The 15179-nt window shown below is 44.5% G+C and overlaps 2 protein-coding genes across 9 annotated transcripts in view; one reads left to right on the top strand and one right to left on the bottom strand.

Moving 5' to 3' along the window:
* LOC139348017 (clathrin coat assembly protein AP180) overlaps nucleotides 1–9046 on the bottom strand; it is a 22808-nt gene extending 13762 nt beyond the window's left edge. For 6 of the 7 annotated variants that reach the window (XR_011603363.1, XM_070987946.1, XM_070987949.1 and 3 more), the window contains exons 1-10: nucleotides 8912–9046; nucleotides 3083–3225; nucleotides 2614–2689; nucleotides 2254–2356; nucleotides 2070–2163; nucleotides 1875–1986; nucleotides 1689–1795; nucleotides 1561–1602; nucleotides 908–981; nucleotides 28–40 (exon numbers count right to left, since the gene is read on the bottom strand). Coding sequence is in view for 6 of the 7 variants with exons in the window: in XM_070987946.1 (XP_070844047.1) it covers nucleotides 28–40; nucleotides 908–981; nucleotides 1561–1602; nucleotides 1689–1795; nucleotides 1875–1986; nucleotides 2070–2163; nucleotides 2254–2356; nucleotides 2614–2689; nucleotides 3083–3225; nucleotides 8912–9041 (894 nt within the window). In the remaining variant the exon portion in view is untranslated. Of the gene's footprint in view, nucleotides 1–27; nucleotides 41–610; nucleotides 639–907; nucleotides 982–1560; nucleotides 1603–1688; nucleotides 1796–1874; nucleotides 1987–2069; nucleotides 2164–2253; nucleotides 2357–2613; nucleotides 2690–3082; nucleotides 3226–8911 lie in introns of those variants that run through there. The other variant, XM_070987951.1, reaches the window with a different exon arrangement.
* On the top strand, nucleotides 8921–15179 carry pgm3 (phosphoglucomutase 3). 2 transcript variants are annotated; one of them, XM_070987945.1, is made up of 14 exons: nucleotides 9640–9795; nucleotides 10404–10573; nucleotides 11536–11744; nucleotides 11976–12160; nucleotides 12267–12334; nucleotides 12435–12568; nucleotides 12716–12911; nucleotides 13144–13301; nucleotides 13385–13468; nucleotides 13549–13647; nucleotides 13742–13861; nucleotides 13967–14089; nucleotides 14327–14500; nucleotides 14590–15179. In XM_070987945.1, exons 3-14 carry the CDS (start codon nucleotides 11538–11540, stop codon nucleotides 14677–14679), a joined length of 1638 nt encoding a protein of 545 aa, XP_070844046.1. In that variant the 5' UTR covers nucleotides 9640–9795; nucleotides 10404–10573; nucleotides 11536–11537; the 3' UTR covers nucleotides 14680–15179. The 2 variants fall into 2 exon arrangements, with proteins under 2 accessions (XP_070844045.1, XP_070844046.1); XM_070987944.1 differs by lacking the exon at nucleotides 10404–10573 and having other exon boundaries at nucleotides 8921–9795.

Genomic DNA, 15179 nt, shown 5'->3' with positions numbered 1-15179 from the left:
ATTGACTGTTTTGAATGTGCCTCTCACCTTTGTTGGAGACCTGAAAGAGTGAAGGTGAAGGAGGAATTGTTAGCGCTTTTGCATGAAATATACAGATTTGCTGGACAAAGGCTGAAAATGATTCAGTGGGTCTATTGTTAAAGATCTAAACTCGAGGAATCAAACAAATATGCAAGACAGATTGCATAGTATGTGATCATATGAAGAGTTCATTTCCAAAGCAATAAAAAAGAAGCTCTCTAACGGTTTCAAATACTCTCTTTTCATCAACATTTTCATTTTGCGCTAACAACAAATTGAACTTCAGAAAAGAAACCCTTCATATACTGATTCACATTGCATGTCAGGATGTGATAATACACATGAGGTGACTTACTGTTGATCACAACATGTGTTTCTCTCAGCGTTCACACATGTAAACCACAGCAGTACACACATTTCCACAGGTAAACCTCATAAGCTTTGGTGCATAATGTGCATTATGTTTCTATTCACATGGAGATCACCTGCATATTGTCATTCACATGTGAATAATGTGTAAGTTTACCTGGAGGGGGAAATGACAGGGGGATATCTACACAGTTTTCTAAGAAGTTAGTAAACTCCAAACAAAACACACAGTATATGCTCACCCTTCACTGGTGATTCCAAAAGAACATAAAGGGGGATAAAAGAGAGGAAGGGTTACAGGAAATTATAGAAATAAAGCACTTGTTTAGGCCTCTTTCTACCAACATTTCTATTGGTTACGTACATTTTTCAGTGCTACAACTTACGAAAAACAAAGAGGGAGTTCACATCTTTTACCGTTGCTCTTGTGTGATCCCAATTGTTCTAATCTGACCTCAAACTGAGAGTAAAAAGCACCCAAACTGAAATTAAAGCACTTAATTAAAGAATCTCTTACCCCTTCTTTCCACCCTTTGCATCCTCCAGACCGTTCATGTGTGTTTCCAGACTCTCCAGGATACTGCTGGGAGCCTGACAAAAAAATCAAAACTGGAGTAATCAATTGTCTCCTGCATTACCGATGACAGGCGGTGCAATAAACCCATGCTTACACTTCAAATACAAGAAAAACAGCAGGAGAAATTGGGAGTGACTTTGGAAAACCTCACTACAATGCCCTCACGCATGTACAAACAGAAGCACGTGCAATTTGTGTGTCTGGAATTCAGATAGGATCAACATGCCGACACTCCATCCTGTAAACAGGCACTCAGTCAGGGAACCCTGTGTTACTGTGGTTACCGGGTCCTCCAGAGGTTGAAAAGGACAGTCTTCATCATCTGAGTCTGCTAGATCCACCACTACCCCCGGGTGGAGACACTGGGCGGGGAAAGTTTGGGGGGTGAGTCATGGGTGTTTCTGTGTGTGTGTGTGTGTGTGTGTGTGTGTGTGTGTGTGTGTGTGTGTGTGTGTGTGTGTGTGTGTGTGTGTGTGTGTGTGTGTGTGTGTGAGGTGGGATGGGTGGTTTTCATGTGCATTACATTCTTGGTCGCGATCCTTCCAGGGGAGAATTAAAAAAATATATGAGAGCCACTGTATGTGTTAACTTACGTAGTTGATGTCAGGAATGTCGTTTTTGTCAACTCCAACCGTCTGTTAAAGGGAGAAGAGTTCAAAATCAGCATTACCACAAACTGCGACATCATTATGGAGGTTAAGGACTGTTGGTCGTCCCTTACCTCAGCCAGCTTCATGAACTCCCCAATCTTCGTCACCCTGGTCAGGAACCTCTTGTAGATCTCCAAGGCCTCCTTACAGTCACTCTTCTTCATCTTGAAGTATTTCTCTATGAAAACAAGAGGTTTGCACGTTCTGATTCATCATGATCCAGCAAAAGGAGCAAAAGGTCCTTGTGGGCTACTGACCTAAGAGGTTGATGATTCCGTCATTGTAGGATGCGAACAGTTTGACCAGGTCCTTGAAGAGGAGCAAAAATGCAGCATTGATGATCCCATTGTTCAGCTCCTTGGGATGAACCTGAGAGGAGAGAGACAAACTGTCGTGTGATGCCGCATGGTTCTGTAAGATAAGTGCAGAAATCAAATCAAACTCTGACTCACATCGAACTCCAGCAGTGTGTCGATCTGAGTCTGCAGAACAGGCATGCCTTTCAACAGCTTCTCAGTGGTCATGGTCCTCATCACACCTTCAGCACTGTAAGAAAATGACAGAGCATTAGATGCTACACGGGGATGACCTACAGGCCTACAAGCACAACCTCTCTGACCACCGTGCTTGACGTACCCCTTCTTGACTCTGGTGAAATCAAAAGCCATCTGGCGGTAGGCGAAGGCTTTCTCGTTCAGGTATCGTCCATATCGTCTGATGAATGTAGACATGTCGTAGCCTAAACAGAACGTTTGTGTCAGAAAGCAGGAAGGGTTCATCGCTGTTGCCTTTCATTTTTGGTGATAATCTGCAAACGAATTGGCTTCTTTCGATCATTTTTACTTGATTAAACGTTTGCATGCATGCGTGCACGTGCATGAAGTTGTGTACAATTGTGTGATCATGTCCAGTCCCTTTTAATTGCCAGAATGCTCTCTTTGTGTTTATGTCTTCTTGGTTCTTATTTGCATTGCCAGACACTGATATTTTTCTTACCGTGAGAGCCGGTTTTGTCGATAAAATTGCTGAGGTTGAACAGGGAGGTCCTGGAAGCCAAGTACTGAATGAATCTCTGAGAGGGAAACCACAGTAATTATGCCCATGAAGGGCAGTGAAGAAAAACATTCATTTACAGCTGAAAACTACAACAAAAACATTTTAACACATGTAATTAGACTTCATGCAACTTTTGCTAAAACAGTGCAGCTTTTACAAGAGCTGATTCCACGGATGAGTGCTCACACACTGAACCCACAGGACTCATTTCATTCCTTCCAGGATTTGTGGTCAAACCCTTTATTAATCTGTGAAACTGTTCGTTCGCCTTACGCAAACCTCACAGCACTCAACAGATAATATAAAAAGAAACCAAGTCAAGGCCTCATATGTATCTTATATCAGTGAATTCAAGCTTGAACTGAACAGCGCCAGATGTGACCGGCCCGCGTGCGTCTAAAACACTGACCTCGTTGCCATGGACACACATGTGATGAGTGGTGACGAGGGCCTTGAAGACGACCACCCAGCTGGCGTTGGTGGCCCGCTCAAACAGTGTGTCAGCCATCTGAGGGATGTTCACGTTGGTGGTGTTGGTGGCTGACACCAGGTCTGCAACACAGCCAAAAAGAAACATCATTCACATTCATCATTCTCTCTAAGCTCCAACAACATCATGTGAAACTAGAAGATCCGATGCTCTGAGGTAGTTTTCTAGAAGGAGAAATTTCATACAAGATGGTGTGTAAGAGGAGCGTCACGGTTAGTTTAGTCTTAGGCAAATGCCTACATAATTTGAACTGCTCTAATTAAACTTTGACGAAGCGAGCAGGCTGAGTGTTCGCTGCAGAGCTGCTCTAGACACCCATGAGAATATTAAGTCAGGAGGAAGACCTGATGTACATACCAAATGATACAGGCGCACGCACACACACACTGACGGTGCAAAAATAAAGAAAAAGGCTTTGTCAGCTCTCCTCCCTGGGTGCCAGTTCAGACACTCAGACAGACAGAGAGGTCTCCAAGAGTAAGTGTCCAGATTGGTGCAACAGCACAAGGCGTGCAGGAGCAGTAAGACATGTGTGTTACACTGCTTTGGCATTAATAATAATACAAGTAGGGCTGCATGGTGGCGCAGCAGGTAGTGCGCGTGCCCCACAGCAAGAAGGTTGCCGGTTCGATCCCCGGGTCAGTGTGAAGTGTGACAACTTTCTGTGTGAAGTTTGCATGTTCTTCCCGTGCATGCGTGGGTTCTCTCCGGGTACTCCGGCTTCCTCCCACAGACCAAAAACATGCTCATTAGGTTAATTGATGACTCTAAATTGTCCGTAGGTGTGAATGTGAATGTTTGTTTGTCCTTACAGTACATGTGGCCCTGCAATCGGCTGGCGACCGGTTCAGGGTGTACCCCGCCTCTCGCCCATTGTAGCTGGGATAGGCTCCAGCCCCCCGCAACCCCGAAAGGGATAGGCGGTATAGATAATGGATGGATGGAATAATATAAGTACATATGTGTATCTCAGTCTATGGGTCAAACAAGCCACTGCTACTTACTTGTCTACTTCATTCTAGACAAATACTTCTTTATAGATAAAACACTATATTAGGGCTGAAACTAAGGATTAATCTTTTTTATTAAAGATATTCAATTTACTATGTGCATGAGAATCTGGTTTATTGTCATGCAGATTTTCACATACAAGGAATTTCCTTTGGTGTTGTGGTGCATAGAAATAAACATGGGAAGAGAAAGAAAAAACAGCGGAAGAAGCAGCAAATCCTCACAATGAAGAAGCTGGAAGTGGAGAATATTTGAGATTTTTGCCTGAAAAATCACTCAAAATATCTGTCAATGAATTCCCTGTTGTATAATTGACTAACAGTTTCAGCTCTATACTACAGCAGATACACAGTTTTGTCTGTCTGGGGCACAGCAGCACTTTTTTTTTTTTTTTTTTTTTTTTTTCAATTAATAATCAACACACTCTATCTAACATTTTATTTATTTATTCTTTGTCTGATGTCGGAGGTTCTTATCAGACGTTGGGCTAATTTGTCCAGAGAGAAAGAAAGAGAGAGAGCGAGAGTTGGGCAGACAGATGGCCACAGAAACAATCATGCAAATATAAAAAGAGTGAGAGGAACCTTTGCCAATCATGCAGTGCAACAACGGTCCTTAAACATGTCTGGCATACATGATAAATGGTTGCAGATACAGGGCATAGACTGCATTTGTTCAGGGAACAGCTGCGGTGGAGTAAGAGCAGAACAATTTCCTCTAAGTTCTTGAAATATAAACCACTGCATATTCTATAAAGGTATTCTTGAGTGTGTCCCCATGACATTGACAGCTGAGCAACAAGGGCAGAACTAAGCGTATCCACGCAGAGTGCTGGAGAGGAATGCAGCAAATATTGGCAGACACCTCTGATAATGGAAGGAGAGGAAGGCCATTACATTGAACAGGCCTGGCCTTGAGTAGGCAGACACCAAACTGACAACCAGACCAAAAAAAGAACAAGGTGATGAGCAAGAGACGGGCAGGAAGGAGGAGAAAGAGTCTGCCGAGAAGCTCTTATGTGGACATGAATGACCAATGAGGCTGTTCAAGGTCACAACTGGGTGGCAGGCTGCACAGAGGGGCTGGGGGTTAGGGTGGTAGAGGGGGTTGTAAACAGATTATTACTAATCACTGGTCCTGGTCTTTGTGTGGTGGCTGCCTCGCTGCCCCTCCCCCGTGCAGCACATGCACACCTGTCTTGACATCACCTGTTTCACACCATCAGCAACACGTCTCTATTATCAGCTTTTTGTGAGCAGTGCTGTTCCTGTCAGTCAGTATAATGATTCAAGCTCATTTAATTGATCCAGGCACAAAATGGAATACAGAACATCATCTTATTATTTTATCAAAATAAAAAAAAAGGCAAATTCATTTAAATTGACTCAAGTGTTGAAGTAATAGAGTAATCAGCAGTCTTCTTCTGATCTTTGTGTAACTAATTATGCTCCAGTCCATCTGTGCAGCTTGACCAGATGGGAACAGCCGCACTGTGACAGCTCTGATGATGTCTGAAGTCTTTATGTTTAATGAAAGCTGCTGGGGCATCAGTCATTTTGTCTCAATGTGGCTTCTCCTGTGTTTAGCTTTTATTTAGTCTTTTTCTGCAACTCCTCGTCCTCTTTTATCTATTCCCCATTTAGTCTCAATTCTCTGTGAAATGGCTGAAGACTACACTCCCCTGCAGCCTTTTCAAATGACAGACACAGAGAGAGAGAGATGGTCCACAATGGCTGAAATGTGATTATATAACATTATCATGTCACTGGCACAGCTACAAGTTAATATTCATACTAGCATGCTGAACACTGTGCTATCCACAGCCACTCTCAGACTGAGAGCCTGATATTACCCACTAACAACTACGTACATATGTTATTATATCTGTTTACTGGTGTTTAATGGAGTTGCCATGTAGACCGTATCATAGCATATAATCCATGCTTTCTGTTGTAGTGTCATTGCCTGAAACAAACACACACTGACATACTAGTGTGTGTCTCTAATGAGGATTGGCTGAGCTAAATAAAGACTCTTACGGTAATCCACAGGAGAGTTCTGTGAGGCCTCATACTGTGCGATGGTATGTTAGTCTGTGACAGTGTCTGTCTAACCTTGTCTTTTTCTAAGTCTGTGTCTGAGTCTGTCTGCTATAATTGTTTTTTTATAGTTTGGCTGGACAACCAGTCAACACTCTAGTCGCTGTGTCCACAAAAAACTCCCTCATTCATTCATTCATTCATTCATTCATTCATTCATTCATTCATTCACTCACTCCATAAGAGATTACTGAGATTTCGATCACCTATGTAAGTGTTCGAAATCTGTTTTGTACAAATGAGTATCCACACATGCTAACCGTAGCTCCAGCTACACTTACACAGCATACAATAGGCGGCGCATGCAATCTAAATGTGAGATAACTACTATACGCTCACGAACATGTGGTCATCAGCGTCTTTATTGGGTCAGTACGTTTGTTCCACTCTTTGAAATAGCTAGTTCTACACCCAGTGTATTTTCAGCATGACCTCAGATGAATGTAAACCTATTGCCTTTGGTGTCTCGCTGACATTGCATGGACCACATGGTCTCTCCAAATTTGTAGCACATGCCCTCCAGCGTTCCTTTCACTGCATGTGCCGTGTCTACATACAATACACGACTAAATAAACTAGGAATACGAAATTCAATAGAGCGTTTTACAGCCAGCAGTGAGAAATAACACGCATCTGACACCTGGGTTACGTTCCCCACGCAGAAAATGAGATGTTTGCCCTCCATTTAGAGGAAAGCCCTGCACACATATATTACCTTTGCAGCTTTTATTTGCAGTTGAATCACAGGTCAAATGACACCTCTGACATACCCGTATTAACACCAACAACTGCTCCTACGTCAGGCTGCTCATCGTTCATATTTTGCCATGTACAGTCACAAGGAAGCAATGGCCTCCTCTTAGAACTAGTCTGTCACCTGCGCTGAAACAGCATTACAGCATACACAACATACACTCATTGCGATTGTCCCTGCACTCCAGAGTGGACAGACTCGCCATTTGTCCTCTTCCTTCTCAGAATCTCTCTCCGGCCTTATGGTCCCATCTTCGACACTCTCAATCTGTTGCCATGGCAACTGCACTGCACCACCACCACCACCGCCACCATGAACACACACTCACATCCACCCCAAGGGTCACAGACAGTGTCACCGTGATAAAGGAATAAACACGACCTATCGCTTATATCCATCTGTCATCAAATGCTGCAGACATGCTGACAGATAGCTAATGGCTAGCAGGCCTCCACTTGTACTTTTCAATGATTACTCTGCATACAGTATTTGACTTCTTGCTTCCAGCCTAAAGTATATCAAATGAGTCTGTGTGTACATTTCTATAAAAGTCTTGTGGGTCTGGGTGGAAATGTTTTTCAGTTTTTTTTTGAGGTTAGGAATTTCCTCCAGCCAAGATACACATGAAAGAGAAGCACAGTGGCCTACATACCAGCAGCTAGTTGAATTGCCCTAGAAAGGGAAGAGATACAGCAAAACCTCATAGACTTGAAACCTCATGGAAGAGATGTTCCTATGTGTAGACAATATGTCGTGCTGGAGCATCTTATAAAGTGTGTTTGGAGGGTTTGTGGTCTCAATGAAAGAGGACTCCTGCAGTTGGAGAAAGAGGTCATGACTTGCACCAGTGACAGTTCAATCAACAGCTACACAGGACCAAGTCTGTATAGTTGAAAATAAAAGATGCACAAAAAAACACACATGGACACGGCAGAGAGTGAGGCGCCGACGGCCTCTGGTGCATTCTAGCATTGTCACCTTTGGCTGTGTAAATAATGCAAGGCAGTCATTGGCTGATTATTCAATTATTCAGCAGGGGAGAGGATCACAAGATATAAGGTCCTATAGCCCAAGACAGAGGGACCAGACCTGCCCAGCGACCACACACAGACACAGACATAAGAAGAAGAGACATGCAGAGCCAATCAGACCACCCACCATCTGTATGCAGCGCCACGCCACTGGTTTGGTCTGACTCAGTATTTGTGGTTGATGACAATGATTAATCATGATTTGTCATAAGGTGGCCCCTGCTGTCATCTGTGGATGTGTCAATAAAGCTGTGAGGTTGGATAATTTTATTCAGCTGTGGCTCTTTGGCCTTATGCTGCTCTACACTCACCCATAGAGAATAACCCAAATAAGCCTGAACTCAAACAGGTCTCTTTACATGCTGTTCAGACAGGATTAAAGCTTGTAATTGACATTTTTATTCAGTACGTGCACAAATGACACATAAACTTCACTTGCAGGCCTTCTGCCACAATAAAGACTGCATGAAAGGAACGTGGCTATTGCAGAGCACAGAGAAGGGACATTAAATGGTCCAGCTCTGAGGATGACTTGTCAGTCTACCTTAAAATATGACCTTTTCTCCCTCCCTCTCCCTTTCTACTCTCTCTTTCTACTCTCTGGGTTTCCATCATCCTCACTGGAGGCTGACACAAAGGGTCACCAGAGGGGTCATCGCCGTGGTCACATCAATTCATTATGGCACCACACCCTTATGAGCAAGGGGAATTAAGAAGTGACTGGTCGTAATGATGTGATGGCTCCTATGGCTGTGGCGGCGTGTGTCCCGAGTGGATGCGTTTGATATGTCAGCCTATAGGCCCTGCAAAGCCAGCCCATGCAGCGGGAAAGAGGAAGAATTACTACACTTACACTCCAGGTGCTTTTTCTTGGGCGCCATCACTTCATGAGTGGTGGCTTTGCAGACAGCACGGGCCATATCCGATCCCGTTAGCTGGTATTGCGCAGCGGCGATGCGATCCGTGAGCGTTTGCCCCGACATTTTCTCTCCGTTGAATCGACCACCTCAGGAATGTATTTCAACCCGGGACGATGGATAAAATGTATGAATATAACCCAGGGGCTTCCCGGTGGTTCAGTGAGCGGCGCTTTCCTCTTCCCCGCCTGATAGGCCTGTGACCTTCTGTGGGGGCGGAAAAAAGCAGACAAAATGAGCTCAGAGCAGTAGATAAATGTTATTTTCGCATCAAATCGCGCGGTCACGTTGAGAATATGCGCGATGACATGAGGAGACTTACGCAAGGTTGCCAATTCCCCTCGGCTCGTCCCGTTATAGTCCTCCGACCGTTCAGTTCAGCACCTTGGACAGCTAATGCCACTCGGTTATGTAACACTCAACTGGCAATGAAAGCTATTTTCTCACCCCGCAGCAATTATTATTATTTTTTTTTTAGAAAAAACAGGCCAATGAAAAATGCGGTGAACGCTCTGTTTATCCAGAAATGTTGGATACAAATCAACACTCCATATCTTGGTCAAATATCGGAGGGAGCATCGGGTATGGCTGTCTCTCCTCCCACGTCAGTGTATTAAAAAAAAGCTTTCAGAGTAAGAAAAGAAGCCGCAGTGTCCCTGTTGACAGATTGCGGTGTTTCTTTCCTCTCGGAGCTGTCCGTTTCGGCTTACAAATGCCGCTTCAGATGCAGTGGTCCTCCCCTCCGACAGACAGAAAATGCGCACCGCTCCCCGGTGGTGTCGCCAACACTGCGCAGCGCAGGAAGAGGAAAAGGCAGAAGGTAATTTCCTTTTCTCCTTCCCCCTGTCGTTTGTTTATTTATTTAGCCTATCTGTATGTCCATCTAGACTCTCCTCCCCCAGCGGGTGCTTGGACGGGGTTGGGTGACACACGTCGCATCTCACGTCTCTTAAAGGGGAGTCGACATGGGGTCACTGTGAAGAAACTCGTGTCACTATGCGTCAAAGGGTTAATGTATGTATGAGCGTGACTGAGGTTTATGTGCTGCTGCATGTAGGCTATGCATCACACAGGTTTGCACGCACAGCAGTGTGACGGATGATGAAGGTGAATCATTTTCTGGTTGATCAGGAGTCCCAAATATGCCACGACATGGTTTAAGTTTGAGTTTATTCGGTAAGGCAGCCTAATAGGCCCACAATACGGTTACGGCAAGAACAAACGAGCAGGTTTAACCGTATAGGCTGCAGAGTCCATATTTGTGATTTATGGGCCCATTTTTTTTTTTTGTTTGTTTTCTTGAAGGCGTTTTTGCCTATGAAGGGTCTAGCCAGAGATCCTCTAAAAGCAGGAAGCCTTTTATTTTTGTAAGAACATGCATATAACCAATAAAAGTCTAACTGCATGTCTTAATTTTGCTTGGTTGAGGTGTTCAGGGCGTCCCTGCTATCACTGTTATTCATCCATGGAGAACACTCGGTCACGTGACGTACACGGAACTGTAACCACGTGATCAGTGAGAAGGCGGGGAAGGACGGGAGAAGCAGGAAGCGCTTCATTGCCGACACGTCACTTCTTAACGTCCGCAAAACGAAACAGTAAGTGACTTAAAAACAATTTTAAAGCGCTTACAATTAGAGCTTCGTTTTGGGAAGCCCTCTGAAAACTTGGTGTTGAGTTTGAGTTTGCGGGACGCAGCAGTGCACGCTCCGACGAGCTCGGTGACAGCCTGTGATGTGGGTGCACGTTCGTGAGTTTTCCCACGATGGAGAGAGAGTTACGTTAGTTTTGTACAAATGATGGAGGTTACTGCTTTTACTGTCCTGTCATGCTGACATTACAGTGTCATGACATGAGCCCCCATGCTCTATCGGGGCCAAGGACGGATGCCGAGAAAGGACAGCCACGTTTAGCAAGTCTCTTCTGCCTTCAGCAGTTTGACTGTTCAGTGAGAGGGACAGTACAGAACCAGAGTGTGTTTGGTGTATTGGTCAGGCATGTGTGCAGTATTTGTTTGGTGCAATATATTCAATAGTTGATTACGGTGATGATTGTGTGTGTGTGTGTGTGTGTGTGTGTGTGTTAGAGCAGGTGTGCCTGAAAAATGCCCTCCTACTGTCAGTGTGTGCATAAGGGGGATGGAAGGAGGAAACTGCACACTGTGTGTATTTGTATTCATATCTGTCTTTATGGCTCAACAACCTAAATTTCCCACTCTGGGATAATAAAGTTTACCTTGGACCTTGGATAGCATGCTCTATATCATGTGTAAGGAAAATACTGGATGAAATTTACTGGCAACACGCTAACTTTAAAGGGGAAAGTCACCTTTGCTCAGCCTCAACCAGCTCCAACATTGAAATGCTTCTTGCACATTTATGCAGTAATGATAGTAGTATGAAATAATAAACCTCTGATACGGCAATGAAACTGTTACAAGGGCCATTCTGCTGCATAACAAGTACTTTTGACATTTTCTTGGTAATATTAATATACTTTAAATTCAATAAAAGTCCTCCTCTGACTGGTCTGTTTGTTATGTCTGTGTAATGTGTTTCAGTCATGGCGCAGTTTCAGGAAGTATCAAAGCAGTCCAGTCTGCACTCCAAGCCTGCAGGGCTGGTTTTGCAGTACGGCACCGCAGGTTTCAGGACCAACGCCAAACAGCTGGACCACATCATGTTCAGGATGGGCCTGCTGGCCACTCTCCGCTCCAGAAAGACTGAAAAGACCATTGGAGTCATGGTCACTGCATCGCACAACCCGGAGGTGAGAAGTGAATGTCTCCTTGCATCTTGCCTTAGATGTTTAGTCTTCTGTGTGCATATGTTAGATTATTGGTTTTATTTTGGCATTTGCAGTGAATCTTTCCAGTCGTAACCTTTCATATTGTTATTTAATGTGATCCTGCCAGTTTAAACGACCATAGAAATACATCATAATTGTATTCCTCGCCTTCAACTTCTTCCTGTCTCTCTCTTTGTATCTGTAATTGTGCAGGAGGACAACGGGGTGAAGCTGATTGACCCCGTGGGGGAGATGGTGACACCGACATGGGAGGGCTACGCCACTCAGCTGGCCAATGCTGAGCAGGAGGATCTGCTCGCTGCTCTTCAGGACGTCATAGAGAAAGAAGCCATAGACATGAGCCAGGAGGCTAATGTGTTTGTGGGAAAAGACACCAGGTATTTGATGTGAAGTAATGTCCTGCTTCGGTTTCATAGATGCACCCACAGCCCTCCAGGTGACGGTGCAGAAAAGCACTAAAAACCACGTGTTCTCAATCCATAGAAGCAGCAGTGCCAGGCTTTCACAGGCAGTGTTGGATGGAGTATCTGCACTCGGTGGTCACAGCAAAGGTCGCGTTAATTATACTTTCATACTCTCATATTACATGAATTTGTTTGCTTGCTGAGTTTTGTTCATTTCCATATTTCTTGTTCTTACGTTGCTCATCAGACTATGGTTTGGTGACCACCCCACAGCTCCACTACATTGTTTGCTGCCAGAACACAGAGGGTAAATATGGAGAACCCACAGTGGAAGGATATTATAAGAAACTCAGCCAAGCTTTCATCCGGCTCACAAAGAATGTAAGCAAACAGGGTGTGCCCTGTGACTTTATCCAAGCTTTGTCCACCTGGGTGTGTTTGTGCGGGCGTGTTTGTGTTTTTGCAAAATATCAATCCATCAAGGAATCACTCCCGTCTCCTTCCCTTCGTCTTTTTTCTCTCTGTCAGGCGTCCAATTGTACAGACGACCAGAAGCACCTCTCAGTGGATGGTGCTAATGGTATTGGGGCTCTAAAGGTGCGTGAGTTGGAGAGCCAACTGAGGAAGGAGCTGCATTTATCGGTGTTTAACGACGGCAGTAAAGGAAAGCTCAACCACCAGTGCGGCGCCGATTTTGTGAAAGTGCAGCAGAATCCTCCGACAGGTGCTGCTGTGCTTTCTATTGGTTTGCTAAGTATCATGAAGAGAGTGACAGCAAAGCACTCAGTATGATGTGTTGTTTCTGTGATGTCTTATGGAATCACAGATGCAATGTTTGACCACAAGATGGAGATCTTAATCGACAAACCAAGAGAAACCAAGACAACTTGAACATTACAGAGGTGGACGCTGTTTTTCATTTACCACTTCCTCTGTCTCCTCTTCTCTCTGTGAAGGCGTTAAGATTAGCCCAGGGGAGCGTTGCTGCTCCTTTGACGGCGACGGGGACCGAATAGTTTACTACTACACCGACTCTGAAGGGCAGTTTCACCTGCTGGACGGAGACAAAATCAGCACTCTCATCAGCACTTTCCTTAAAGAGCTGCTACAACAGGTCAGTGTTCCCTCAGATACAAACACGAAACAGTCACATGATCGCAAACTCTTAGTGAGACATTTTTGTCTCTGTTCACGCAGGCCTGTCTAGACTTGAAGATAGCAGTGGTGCAAACAGCGTATGCTAACGGAAGCTCAACACGCTATCTGGAAGACACCATGAAGGTGAGAACACAGTGGTGCCCTTCTTTTATTCCTTATTTGACATGAATAGATTTATGCCCACACGTTTTCATGTGATTTAGGTAATAGTGAGGTGTACAAAAACTGGAGTGAAGCACCTTCATCACGCAGCGCAGGAGTTTGACATTGGTGTGTACTTCGAGGCCAATGGTCACGGGACTGTGAGTAGATCAGACACATTTAAACAGGAAAGCTGAAACACTGTCATTAATGCGTTAATAATAAAAGTCCTACAATTGTGTGTGTTGTGTTCAGGTGCTGTTCAGTAAGGCGACTGAAGAGAAGATCCAGCAGCTAGCGGAGAACCCCACCACCGACGACAAGAGGAAGAGAGCAGCTGTCCTGCTGCAGAACACTATTAACGTCATCAACCAGGTGGACACACACACTCTGGCACACACTGAGCCATTAAAGCGAAAGAGCAACAGCATGGTTATTGCTCCCAGTCATAGTTCTGATGTGCTGCTTCCCGTTCTTTAGACTGTAGGGGATGCCATTTCTGACATGCTGCTGATTGAAGCCATATTGGCCATCAAGGGTATGACTATCCAGCAGTGGGACGCCATCTACAGCGACCTGCCGAACAGGCAGCTCAAAGTCAAGGTGCTCATTCATCTCTGTATTATAATGTACAATACTTCTTGTAGTTCATCCTGAAATATCAGATTTTATAGTCTTTTATAGTCAATAAGCAGTGCTTCAGTGTGATTTTGATGATTTGTTTGTCAAGTTTCTCTCTTTTGCTTTTTTGTGCTTTATCTGTACTTCCATCAGTGCCACTGCCACATGAATGTAAGGTGCATAGGCAGTTGTAGATGGCTGTGTTTGTGCTTCCTGTAGGTGTCGGACCGCAGGGTGATCGACACGACAGATGCAGAGAGAAGGGCAGTGAGCCCAGCGGGACTGCAGGAAGCCATCGACAGTTTAGTGAAGAATTACAGACAGGCCCGCTCCTTCGTGAGACCCTCTGGCACCGAGGACGTGGTGAGAGTTTACGCCGAGGCAGAAACGCAGGTGAGAGCTTCTTGTCGTGCTTTTCTTTGGGACACTTTTCTGTTTGCTCTTATTATGTGATACATGCAGGTGTTGCGTCTGTGTTTTAGGAGAGCGCTGATGAGCTGGCACATGAAGTCAGCCTTGCGGTTTACCGTCTCGCCGGAGGAGTCGGGGGTGAACCCAAACCGTTGCACTAGAAACACACACAGGATTGACCAATCAGTTGGTGCTTTTTGAATGCGATCCCAGTTGATGGCATCATTTTCTGAAGTACAGATCTTTTCTGTGAGGTGCCAAATTATTTTATACTGTAAGCTGCACTCGGTACTCGCTGGAGATCTGGGGCATGCTGGAGATTTTATACTACTTGGACTAATGTAGCATTAGTCTTGGCTTATTATTGGCTGCCATGTGCCTGTATATTATGGGTTTCTATTTAATATGAATACGCTACTTAGCTGTATATATGACATCATTAAAACATCAGTTTTCTTCAAACGCTTTTTTTTTTTTTGGACAGATGAATTTAGGTTTTCATATAACTTCCTTCTAAATTGAATCTTTTTGAACTGTTGCTGTGTGTAATATCTTTGCCAACGGAGACAGTGAAATCACAAGTTTACACAAGGGGAGGTGTAGCAATTGTAATTCCCTTTAACGTCTGGTTTAAATAATAAACAGAAAAGATAAAAGTGTC

Source organism: Chaetodon trifascialis, chromosome 19, assembly GCF_039877785.1.
Source record: "Chaetodon trifascialis isolate fChaTrf1 chromosome 19, fChaTrf1.hap1, whole genome shotgun sequence".
NCBI classification, from domain to species: Eukaryota; Metazoa; Chordata; class Actinopteri; order Chaetodontiformes; family Chaetodontidae; genus Chaetodon; species Chaetodon trifascialis.
This window is presented reverse-complemented; position numbering and strand designations above follow the sequence as displayed.